At 44.8% G+C, this 12811-nt stretch overlaps 1 protein-coding gene across 2 annotated transcripts; it reads right to left on the bottom strand.

Moving 5' to 3' along the window:
* Positions 1 to 218: 218 nt before the first annotated feature.
* Positions 219 to 3637, bottom strand: LOC135324324 (uncharacterized). Of its 2 annotated transcripts, XM_064500355.1 has the most exons (3): positions 3538 to 3637; positions 3413 to 3437; positions 219 to 1968 (listed from the first exon to the last, which is right to left on the bottom strand). In XM_064500355.1, exons 1-3 carry the CDS (start codon positions 3626 to 3628, stop codon positions 1479 to 1481), a joined length of 606 nt encoding a protein of 201 aa, XP_064356425.1. In that variant the 5' UTR covers positions 3629 to 3637; the 3' UTR covers positions 219 to 1478. The 2 variants fall into 2 exon arrangements, 1 of the variants encoding a protein (XP_064356425.1); XR_010385696.1 differs by lacking the exon at positions 3413 to 3437.
* Between the last annotated feature and the right edge of the window lie 9174 nt (positions 3638 to 12811).

The raw sequence follows: 12811 nt of genomic DNA, 5'->3' as shown, positions 1-12811 counted from the left end.
CTATTCCAATTCCAGGTGAAAGTCAATATAGTCACTCTGGGTATGTGGTTTGATAATCACACAATATTTTGCTGCTGGGCACTGTGGGCTACACTTCCTCTTACTGCCTCCGTACTTGCCCTTGGCACCCCGCTTTTGCACATCCGAGCTCTTTCCGCCAACGGGTTGAACCTGGAGCACCTCATCCCCCCGTGAAGCAGCGCTAATGAACCCCGAGCTCCTGGCAGGGATTTAATGCCCACTGACAGTGTACAGAAATGGGAGTGCACTGTCACTCTGCTACAGCCAAGGGACAGAAATTAGAGAAATATACAGATAACAAGATTACACATATATTCATGTCAGACTGCCAGATACAGCAGTAGGGATTCAGAAGTGTTTGAGGGAAAGATTTCAAAATGAACAGCCATCAGTTACCAATAAAAAAGAGGCAAAATTTGAGGAAATAATTTCTCTTGAATAAAGAAAATGCAACCTGGGACCAAAGCCTTCCCATTTAGACCAGCATCAGGCACTTTGGGGCAAATGCTTAGAAGTGGCTTTTAAATCCAGTTTTCCTTTTCCTGACTTTTTTTCCCAACCAGGAGTTATTTGTGGTTCTACCAGAGCATCCATGTCTGTTCAGTCTGCAAAGATCCCTACTATATGCATGTCCATCCATCTTCTTGCTCTGTTTTTGGACCTTCGTGAGTGAGAGTACCAATATGTCCTGGTGTTTCTAGCAGATGTGCAGTCTTTAAATAGCCTCCTCTGTGAAAGTGGAGATTTCCCTCTGAAACCCTTTCTCAGAGGCTTTCTTCTGTGGAGCCAGTGCCTCTCAGAATACTGCATAAGGATTGGGATGGATCACTTCACATCATCCAGGAATAATCCTCAGCTTTGTCACTGTCTTATTCATATTTGATAGCATGAATTGCTAGCAGGCTTGTATTTGCATATTAGATTAATTAGATGCTGTCTTCCCGATACTGCCTGAAAAACTTCATGACGTGTCAAATTAAAATCTACACAGATTTCTTTCACGCTCAAGATTTTTGCAATGTATATTTAATTTTCATTTTACTGGAAATTAATTAACACTGAGTACAGAACGGGCAGGTGAAAAATGAGATGCCACATTAGACGGAAGGATGGCAAGCAATGCAAAACACACGTTCCTAACGCAAGAATACCAATTCTTCAGGTTACAAGTTGCACACATTGTGGCTGGATGTCAATATATAAGTGAGACCCCACCGTTTAGGGTACATGAAGCGGCGGCACGAGCCCGAGTTAGCCTGCCGGCCCCGAGCCGGCCTTGCTCATTGGTGTGTATTCCAGGTTTAGCTGTCACTGACTGTGGCAATGCCGCTGTGGAAAGCAGGATCCTCTCTATCATCCCCCTGACACTGTGTTGCTGTGCAAAAGGGAATGAAGCCAGAGATAAAGTGTGTGAGGGAGTTCCACGCCGGAACAGATAAGATCAGTATTTTCTGTCTTTACCAGGAGGGAGAAGCCTTGGATTGGAGCCCCAGTGCCAGAGACTGGTCCTGTACTGGGAGCTGTATGACTGCCAGACACCACCTCCAGGTCAGCAACCGCCCTCCTCTTTGGGGAACCGCTCCGTCGCTGTGTTGGGCTCGCACAAGTCCTGTGTGGTTTCTCTCTCTCTTTAACCCTAAGGTTGTCAAGTTTCTCCACCCCTCCTGCCAGGGATAGTGCGTGGCCATGGCCCGCGTAACCCGAAGCCGGGCGGGATGGGTTCCCAGACGCGGGTGTGATCCGAAGGCTGCGTTGAGCTGCTCCAGGGGGTGCCGGGCTCCCTCGGGGGCTGTCCAGAGGTGCCAGCGGCCCTCACTCTGGCTCCTGGGCTCCCCTGCGGTGTCAGCGCCTTCATCTGCAGCGACCTCCGTCTTTCGAAAAGCCAGAACAGCCTTCTGAGCCGTCTGAGCTGTCATCGTGAAGGAAATACGGACATTAACGGAAGACCTGTTGGATTATTATACACAGAGAGAAAGAACTGAACATTATTTTAAATTAAATTGTCTTTGGAGAGCCCTTGTCTCACAGTCCTTCAGACAGGCTGCTCCTCGGCGAAACCCTGGGCAGCAAGGGAAGGTGCCCGTCCTCATCAGCTTGCCACATCTTCGTGGCACCAAAAGCACCAGACGGAGTCCCTGGGGCCTGCCCAGAGGCTGCCAGAGCCCTGCCTGCTCCCTGAAACGCTCTCTTGGTCATGGATAAGCTATTTGCCCTGCCTCCAAAAAAAAAAAAAAAAAAAAAGCAAAAAGCAAACAAAACCCATGAGCTCATCAGATGGCACACATTTCAGCATTTCAAGAGAAAATATGGAATGAACCTAGAGACTCTGCCAACATGACTTAATCTCTCTCCTGTCAGTGCTGCTCCTGTTTATAATTAGCACTAAATGCATTAAAAAATAAAATGAGTTCTGCATTGCTGGAATTTCAGCTGTGTTTTCTGATGTCCTCTCATGTATACTGGGAGGACTGCTTCTCACTGTGTATCAAATTTTAATTGCAATCAGTGCTGAAGTTAAAGCCCCGAGGACAAATATGCTAGCAAAAAGCATCCTCTCTAAGGAATTTTCAGCCTTGAAAACGACTCCTCTGCTTTAGTCAGAGTTTATTCAGTTTGTTTACCTTCAAGGCACCCTGCAAGTTTGATTGATTTATTTGGACAATTCCTTAAAAACTGAGGTACACAGTGCCCTATTTTGCAGTTGTAATGTTTTAATTCTCCAAGGCAGCACAAAATTACGGAAATGCACATATGAGACTTCTGTAGAAAGGGTTGTTTTTTTTTTTTAATACACACATGTCGAATCACAATACAGAGGCTTACACTTCAGTGTCACCTCTGACCGCATCTCTGGCCTTTTCATTTGTAATAGTGAACCCCCACTGCTATATTGCTATGCTTTATATAGTAATACTGAATTGAAGACTGTGAAAAAAAAATGATGCATTTGATACAGTCAGCAGCACAATTTGTTATTTCTAGGCTATAAGGACTCCAAATCAGTAGGACAGGTAGTTTCCAAATGTACCTCTCTCCACACATCCTGAGATTAGCCTGAATACTGACTTTTCAGTCTGCCTTTAGTTTCTGCAACAATACTGTACTGTCAATACAATACTGCTATGTCATGCCTTAGGCCCAAACTGACAGCAGCCCTCTAATTTCCAGCCACAATATCCATAAGCACATCTATTTGAATGTGTTAAGTTCTAATAACTGTTCACGGAAACACAGAAACTCATTTGCACATCACCACTGGGCTTTGAAAATAGATGAAGAGTTGAAAAAAAACCCCACACCCTCAAAATCTGTATTTTTCCCTACAGTGAGAAAAGGAAACTCTCAGAGTTTAGTTATGCTAAATGAAATTGCAAAATTTTAAGATTCTTACCATTCAGGTTTCATTGCCTTTTGTCCTAAAATCGATAGCAATAATGAGATAAGGGATGTGTCTGAGTGACAGGTGAAAAGGAACTGAGAAAGGGGAAGGGGGAAGGATAATTAAAACTTTCTTACTTTCAGTCTCAGAAAGGATCGCTTTCCTAGGCAAAGCAAGGCTGACGCATTTCGCAGAACAGTAAGACCCCGTCCGCGCGGTGCCACGCATGCGCAAGCAGACAGTGTTGCGCACATGGAGCAGCGAGCTGTGAACCCCGCGTTACGCCGCCGGCTTCCTTCTGAAGCTGTGCGTGAGATGATGACCAACCCAGCAGGTGGCGCTGCAACCTAGGGAAATTTGTTTTACTCTGGTTGGGAAGCGCCTCAATTAGATTTTAATTTATACCAAAACTGCAAGTGACTGGAATTTGAGACTACTTTATTTCTTGAGTTATTATCATTGCTGCCTTTCTGCATATTTGCACCACAATAATATCCAATGGCACTGCATGAAGATAATTGGATTTTTTTCCTTCATGCAGCACCCGTCTTGCAGAGCTGCACTGAAGTGTCTGCAAGCAAAGCTATCAGTGTGAGGAGAAAAAAAGGCAAGATTTCAGGCAAAATCATGCCTTTATAACATGTTTAGCTCGTATGGGGTGGGGGGGAGAACAAAACACAAGCTGGCAGAGCAGAGCACAGGATGAGGTAAGTTGTCAGAGGAAATGAGTCAGTGCCCGAAGGGAGGAGAAGGGGTTCCTGAGAGACCAGGCAGTAAAAATCAAATGCTGCCTTCTGCCCAGGGCATCCCAGCGAGAAGGACATAACAGCTGAGGCTGAATATCGTGGAATATTGAAAATCCAGTGTCAGCATGCAATTTTTGTATGGAGCCATTTTAAGCAATAGAAAGGGCTGTGTTGGTCTTACAGCATAAATTCCTCAGATCTTGTCTTTTTGCTACATCTCTGTGTACTTCTCAGGACAGAGGAGTGCTGTGTTACCACAATATCACATTTAAAAAATTGAATTGAATTAATCAAACTAACACATAATGTCTAGCTGATCCTGTCTTGATTTCCAGTGGGTTTCAGTCTGTAGTGGTGGAAACCAGGGTACTTCATGGACTACTTTTAAGGGATGCAAGGGACCAGGAAAAGCCAGTTTGTATACACTAAATGGCAACCTAGGTATATGTTATCTTAAAAGTACCCGTGCTGCTGGTAAAATATCCTGGAGCACCAGTCCAAAAAAAGTTGAAAAGCACTGCTATGAGCTTTACTGAGCAAAGTTTAGGAGGGTCGTAACAGCTGCAACTGTGAAAGTAAAAGGAGATAAAATCTGGGCTGCTTGTGTCAGGTGAAGATATCTCAGATGGGTGCAGTGTGCCCACGCTGCGTAACACAGCACTTCTGATGTTCCCTCAGGGGGTTTCCGACATCGTGCACGTGCCCCAGGCGCCCCAGGCTCCGAGGGGCCGGGGGCTGGAGGCAGAGCAGCCCCGGCGGCCGGTCAGTGCCCCAAAGCACAAGCGTGGCACGCCAGACCTCTCACTGCCACACCGGCACTGTATTTTGGCTTTAGAGGACGGGTCCCATCACATCAACAGATCTACGCAGAGGGAGCCTCGTTGTCTGCAAAATCAGGATATGGAGAGGGAGGTTTCAGGCATAAAGTCTCAACACTGACTATCCTCCTCTGCGCAGTGTCTGAGTAATGTTTCGTGCAGCTCTTAAAAATCTGGTCTGTGACGCTGCGCTCTGTAAACAAGCCTAAGCGCCGCTGTTAAGAAGCAGAGGGGAAGGTCAGGATTGTGGTCAGAGGGAAGAAATTTAACTGGCAACCACAGGCCAGCCCCTGGAGCTCTGCTAGCAGACCCTGCAAACAGCACACAAACAGGCTTTTCCCCAGCTGTAAGCCATCTCCCTGCTCTCCCTGAACCAGCGGGTCTGGGCAGAGCAACAGGGCAACCCTGTCCTGCATGCCAGACCCGATTGTTTCCCTGCACCGCGCCAGCGGCAGCCGCCGTCGCGAGCTCGCTAGTCCCTGGCACGCTTTGGGAGTCCCTTCCAGAGTCCCAGCTGCACAGGCCATATTTAGTCTTTTCCACTGGGAGCTCTGGTCCCCCAAGGAAAGAGGATTTTCACTCTTCAAGATGTAAGGCATGTTCAGCCCCTTGGCTTGGGGCCCAGGGCTTTGGCAGCAGCGGCAGGGAGGTGGAGGAAACGCTCTGGCACCACGAGCACAGACACAATATCAGCATGCTAGCAAGCTGCCGATGGCGTCTCTTTTTTAGGTTTTGACTTAACTGGCACATTAAAAAGAATCCAGAATCTTCCAACATCAGCAGGTTACACTGGCACAGTTTATCGGAGTTTGGTTAAAAGGCGAATGGACTGGTGCCTTGACTTCAATTATTTCTTGTCATTTTTCCCTACATGGGGGAAAAGGGACTTTTACACGCACAGCTGTCTGGACAAGGCTCGTATTGTCGTTGCGGAGATCATTTTTTTCAGACTGCCTCTAAAATTCGGCAGGGCCGGGGGAAGGCAGTGTTTGCAGCGAGCGCTGAAGCGGGTCCCTGGCAAGCACAAGTAACCACACTTCCTCCGGCTGTGCCAGGTTCTCCACGGCGGAGGAGGAGTTTCGCTCCCGCAGAGCCCGGAGCAGCAGATGGGCACTGGTGCCGATATGGTGTTTATATCTCTTTAAGTGCAAAGATCTTGACTCATTTTTTCAGGGTCTTATGGCGGGGAGTGTCTATCTTCTCAGTCGAGACCATTATTTTTGCCACATTTAAGGACTGCACGTTTGCTCTTTAGATGATTACCCCACCCCCTAAATGACGCTGCAGTCGCTCCAGCCCTTCAAGAGCAGTGCAGAGCAGAGCAGCTTTCCCAGCCCCTGCCTGGTGATGATGATTCAGAGCAGAGGTATGAAGTGACTAATAAGCCTCCAGCTTTGTCATCCAATGGGCACCAGGGTGGGGGAGCGATTTACTTCCTAACAGGAGCCACAGCCAGGCCCAGCTCCTCCGTGAGGGAGTTCCTCTCCCGGTGGTTGAAGTGTGGGTTTTGGAAATCAGCACGCTACCCGAGCACCACGGGTTTGTGCAGAGGAAAGGCGGGGTGGGCATGGCCTCCTCAGCCTCTGCCACAGCCGTGTGCAGCCAGCCTGCGCCTCGCTGCGGGAGGCTTGGCCGTGGTGTTGTCCACAGAGCCCCCCCGGGCAGCCTACAGCCATCCCGGGCCCTGTCACCTCAAGCAGCACCTTTGCAGCACACCAAACAAATCCATTTCTTCAAGCAGAGTAGGTCTGCTCAGACTGTGTTGTTCTGCGGCCCTGCAGTTGCTGGAAATAACAGGAATTTCGCAACGTTTGGGGCTGTGTCTCGGCCGTGCCAGCAGTGGTGCATGCGAAACGCAGGTTCCAGCACGCCTCCTGCGCAGCCCGCACGGCCGGCCTCACTCTGCCTCTGCCAGCGCTGCCGTGCATTTGCGCGTGGCGTTTGCCTCACGTGCGCCTGGGGTGGCCGGGACGCGCCCTGCGTACGCAGGAGAGGGTGCCTGGGCGGCTGCACCCCGCTTTCAGGATGAGCGGTCCCAGCCCAGAGGGGAATGGCAGCGCGCCCAGCTGCAGCTGCGAGCCCATCGCCAGGCTCAAAATGGCGGCCGGGGCCGTCTGGCCCAGTGACCTGGCTCTGAGATGTAGCACGAGCCCTTCTGGGAAGAGGTTACATGTTTGGGGGGTTGTGATGCGCTCAGAATTCAGTTACTGCTATAAAATATAACGATTTGCACATCAGCTGGAACTACATGGTGTTTGATTACCAAGGGGTTTCACATCAAGCCAGGACTTCTGCATGACGGTGCTGGTGCCTTGTCCTGAACATGGTGGTGACACCTCTCACTGCGATGCAGGGCTAGCCCACAACCTATCTCCAGCCCAGTGCTAACGCAGGGCTCCCTGTCTTCAAACAGAAAGCAGAAGTACCCCCACGACAGAGTGCTATGCGCCGCAAGGAAGTTGCCCACAATTCCAGCCCATCCATGCTACTGCAGCAGCATGGGGGAGAGCCGCGGGCCGGTGGCTGAGGTCCATCCAGGGCGCCCGCACCCACACGGCCACACGCTGACCCGGCCGGGCAACCGCTGGTGGTGGTGTGCAATTTGGCGGCTCCCAAATAGCAATGTGCAATCACATCCCGAGTCGGGAGTGACTCAGCCAGGGCACAGTGAAACCATCATTAGGGATCCAGCAAAAAAGGTGAGGGTTTCTCCACCTGCTTTGAGCTAAATGGCAAGGCAAGTTGTACCGAGTACTTTGGAGCTACTTTAAAGTGCTCGCTTAAGTCTGGTTTTCAGAGGTAGTGTTTTGTGCTGTTTCCCTTTATTATATTTCTGTACAGTTGATTACACTTGCAAAACCAATGTATTTTGTCTTTAAATTTGTGGGGTACAAACTGTAATTTCAAATCCTCATTTACACCACTTTGTTTTATTGTAAATAAAAATTATTACTAATTTTAACAGTAGAAGGACAACATTAGATAGGATTTTGTATCAGATAAAAGAGACAATAACTGTACTATTTAAAGATTAATGGTCATAGATTCTACAACTCTTTAAATATAGCTGTCTAATGTTAGTTCAATTTGCTTTCATTTTTTAATTATTAAAAATGTATATTGCCTTCAAAATAGCATACAGCTGCAAATATTTTTCACATTACCCATTTTTCCCTTCAGGATAATCCCAGTTTCTTTGTTTTCTTCATTTTGGAAACAGAGGAAAGAAGTTGATGCAAAACAGTGTTACAGTTTTCCCTAAAACATTTCTTTACCAGTCTTCGCTGACTCCCTATTCACTGTTCTACTAAGCGTAATAATAAACTAGGAAAAGACTGAGACGTGAGCTTCAATCCTGTGCAGAGCAGACATTCTCCAGTGATGAAGAGTTTAAAATGTTCAACCAGACAAACATCAGAGCAAGGAAGTAATGGTAAAGTGGCAGATGGCTATAATGGATCCAGGAATATTACCCTGTAAGCAAAACTAGTATTTGGAGATGTGGTTATTAGTACAACCTTTAACATGTTAGTTTAATTTCCAGATGAGGCATTGATTGACCAGGTACACATGAGATAACCAGTTAGCAACAAGACTGCTAGATGCTAGATGCAGCAATATCCACTCACCCCGATCAAACCAATCCTATATGGTCAGCAGTGTGATACTTTCTTTAGGAGCGGCATTGTCTGCTTTGTTCCCATCTCCAAGAGATGTTCCTGTGATCAGAAATGTATTTGACAAAGTCATTTTTCTAGCTCTAGAATGCAATTCATAAATTATTATTACTCTGTGTGTGTATGTGCGTGTGTTTATTTAAGATGTGCATATGTATGCATAAGTGTGTGTGTGCATATAAGTACATTTTGCACACGTAATTGTTCCATTACACATGAAAACTACAGTTAGATTTCCATGGTCTGCATACCAGAGGGGGCAAGTTATGTAACTACTTTTTTTCATTGTTAGTATAACCATGTTCATAAGCATTATAATCAGAACAGAAATATGGTGTGATTGAAAGGGTTGTGCATAAACAAAATTCAGGGTCAATTCCTTTCTCCACTATAAGCATCCTGTGTGACCTAGGAAACATCACTTAGTCTTCTGGGCCTCAGTTTACCAGGAAGAAGCCTTTCCCTGCCCCCAGAAAAGCGCTGGTAAATTCAAAGCCTGAAGGATGCTGATTCTACCCTATGGCAGGTGCTGTGTCGCTATAGGAAAGGAAGGCGTTCAGGTCACAAGAGCTGCGGAAGTCCAGATAATTTCCTTTCTCTCATCAGGAATTTGTTTGTCAGAGGGTTTTTTATATCCTGCCACAAGTGTTGAGTGAAATAGCATGGAAATACTTTTGTAATTGCTGGCATCTTATTTTATAGTCAGTTATTGAAAATATATTAGAAGAAGAACAATCAGAACTCGGCGAATACCATATCAGTGAAGACTTTTTAAAACGCTCACAGAAAGCAGAAAAAATACTAAGCAAGGTTGGCAAAAGAGCATTTTGTGTGTCCTAACCAGTGGTAGCACCCAGCACACACAGAGGTACTCCCCCAGCAGCAGGCTGCAACAAGGCCCCATGGAGCAGGCACCAAAATGAGGGTCTTGTGGTCTTAAAAGAGTCGGGGCCACTTTGTGTCACTTGTGTCATTGGTCGCTACAAGTAATGTCCAACTAAAGGTTCACTACTCAGCAGCTATGTGGAGGTGGGTGGAAGAGCTACTTTTCCCCCTTCTCTGGTCACTGCCTAGCCCTAGAGATTTGCTGAAGTTTCTATCAAGATTCTATCTTAGGTTTAATGTTTTCTTGTGTAAATTCAGCATAAATTAATCATGCTTCTTAGTGCTGTTTTGCTTTAAATGATTATTCTTCAATCTTTAGTCATTAATCTTTTATCTTAGCTGGGAATCATGCGAATATTGATTAGTGATATAGTGCATTATACCATTAATGTGATTTTTCTGTTAATTTCTAGTGTACAAAGACTTTAAAATTTATTTCTAAACAGAAATTTTGTTTGTTCTGGCTCACCACACACAGAGCTCCCAAGAGTTTTCCTTATCTGCAGTTTTTAGCTATAAACTAACCTAAGCCTACATGTTGAGAATCCGAGGCAAATGCTAGTATAATTTTCATGAATATGCCTTGCATTCAGCGGAGTTCCTCCAGGTCTATAATGATTTGAAATTTCTAGTACATACATTTTGCTATAATTGCGTTTTTCACTTTACACTCAAGAGAATATATTTCATTCAAAAAAAGGTTTTTCTAAATAAAAACAGCAGACAAAAATGAGCTGTAGATTAGCCACTCCTATAAAGTTGCAATGTTTGACATTCATTGGGGTAAAACCTAGCTTCTCATGCTATACTTCCCTTTGGACTTCACTTTTGAGTCATAACTTTGTACCATATGTATCTATACTCAATCCAGGGAAATACCTGTAATTTGCTAAAAGCAGTATTTATACTGAAACAAAAAAAGTCATGAAGCGTACTTTCCTAAACTGCTTCCAAATCAATGGCTAGAACTATTTTGAGGCTCAGGACTTACTGATTTACCAAAAAAAAAAAAAAAAAGACAATCGTGGAATCAACTGTAATTTCCTCTTGGTTAGTGCCAATGGTAGGCATGTCTGTCTGCAGAAAGGAAATTTCCATTCAGCAGTGGGATGGAGTCTGGTGTGACATCTTCCAACCACGCTGATGAGCTAGCTCAACGGAAAGACATACAATTTACATAATAAAAGTGAACATGTTTATAACATGTACAAATGTATGTGTATAGACACATATGGAGAGAAACCATTATTTTTCAATAATAAAGATTTGGAACATTGCTTAATGGTAGAAGGATGTCATCAAACCATTTGCTTTATCAACAAATAGGATGTCTATAGCTGAAAACACCACTTTGCATTTACCAAACACTGTGTGAACAGAAGCAGTAGAAGAATACATGAATGTACTTGTCCACCGTAGTTACTGTTGGTGTGTTAAAACAGGGTGGCACCACATGCATCAAGTGAAAAAATAAACCCCATTTGGTAGAGGAAATAAGAGCTGAGACCAAAGAAAGTCTTCTGCAGTCAAACACTTTACGAGTCAGACCCTTCAGAAGGATAGTTTCAGGAACCTGCGCTTCCCAGGGACACATGGAGACAAAAAAGAAATGTTTGCATGAGTGTGACACCAGCATGGGACAATGCCAATCTCTCAAACGTTGTGGCTCCTAAGCTGTGGCTTATGAGTACTCTACTTTCCCACATTCTAAACACAGAAATATAAATGTTGGAGCGCTGCTAAGCAGATATTAGATCTTAGCTGCTCCTAAGTCAGGGACTCAGGTTAACAAACAATATTCCTCACAGACTGTAAAATTTGATGGGCAAAACCACTCAACTACATGGCTGTTCACAGAGCCATTTTGCCAGTACTGACCAAAGTGCATGACTTGTAATCACCAAAGTGCGGGACTTGCCATCCATAAGAAAGCGAGATTTTGTTTTTAGTAGGAAGAGAACAGAAAGAAAAATTGTGACAAGTGTTTCTTGGTAAACCAAAAGAAGAGAAGTAAAGAAATTAAACAAAACTTGTTTAACTGGTTCTTATACTCCTTTTCATATTTTTTAAAACTACCACAGGTAGAAATCTACTTATAGAAGAGATTTTGTATTCTATTTTGTAAATTTGGTGAGTGACTCCTAAACTTGTGGTACTATTATGCAAGTTATAGTAATAAAATATGTATACTTGGGAAAAATTTCTACTGACTCTGCCAGAATTTTGGGCATCTTTTTATTCAGAGATATTTGACATCAACTGGAGCTGTTCAGAGACTGAGTATGGTAGGGAAAAGATAAGCCTGTGATTCTGAATACAAATCTTAGACTCCCAATACCTTGAATTAAATGCAAATGTACCCATGAAAAGTATCTCTAAATGTCTATTAAAAGCAGCAAAATTATTTTGGAATGTTTATTTACATTACACATTATCACAATAAATAGCTCCTGATGTTGCCACCTGTCACTGCTCCAGCTGACATACACTGGACAAATCCTAGGTCTGGACTGTCGTTCACCTTTTGCATCTGTCTGTTTCTGATCAGTTCGGTGCAGTTCTCCACTCCACACGGCAAGTAAAACCTCAGCTCAGGGGAGTTTATTTACTTGTGTATGACAATTGCAGATGCTGTGAAGAAGCAAGGAGAAAATGCAACAGAAAACCAGCGTGACTTTGAAATTACACACCTGAACACTCCTGAAAGGTGTAGGAAAAGCATATATTTTCCTGAGATGAACAAACTGGTGCTTAGCCCTGTGGTAGTTCAAGAGTTGACTCATGCACCAGTCAGCTGTGATCACTTCTGCTGGAGGTACAAGTACCTGATTTTAATCTGCTGGTAAATATGTCGTGTCTACATCATCTACATATGAAATGAACATAAACTAGTTAAGTATAAATTTATGTGGAAATTGCCAGTAAACAGTGGTTTTTTTTAAGCACTAGAGATCTAGAAGAGCCTTCTAATAGCAACGACTGTGCAAACCCCTTCACCCCAAAGCAAGAATTCCTTTTAAGACTGGAGCCCAGTCATTATCCAAAACCTTACATAGGCATGCAGCACTTGCAGGACCTGGGTTACGTGACTGAGAGGCGCTCCTCCTTCCTATGGCTATTAAGTGCCTAACAGCATCCACAAAACAACACACACCAGTGTAGGAGTGACATTTTAGGCATATAGTGTTGGAGTCCTTTTGGAATAAGCGGCCCATGTTTAGATGACAAACTGCAAAGAAGAATGGGATTTCTGAGAGCTGTTCCAAGCTGCACGTATACACCTAA

Source organism: Dromaius novaehollandiae, chromosome W, assembly GCF_036370855.1.
Source record: "Dromaius novaehollandiae isolate bDroNov1 chromosome W, bDroNov1.hap1, whole genome shotgun sequence".
Classification (NCBI taxonomy): Eukaryota; Metazoa; Chordata; class Aves; order Casuariiformes; family Dromaiidae; genus Dromaius; species Dromaius novaehollandiae.
Note: the sequence above shows the minus strand (reverse complement) of the source record. Positions and strands in the feature narration are given on the sequence as shown.

Coding starts and splice junctions, on each gene's coding strand:
- LOC135324324 (XM_064500355.1), bottom strand. CDS start 3,628: ATGCGTGGCACCGCGCGGACGGGGTCTTACTGTTCTGCGAAATGCGTC. Junction 3,438..3,537: donor GATCCTTTCTGAGACTGAAA/GTAAGAAAGTTT, acceptor TATCGATTTTAG/GACAAAAGGCAATGAAACCT. Junction 1,969..3,412: donor AAGGCAATGAAACCTGAATG/GTAAGAATCTTA, acceptor ATAATCCAACAG/GTCTTCCGTTAATGTCCGTA.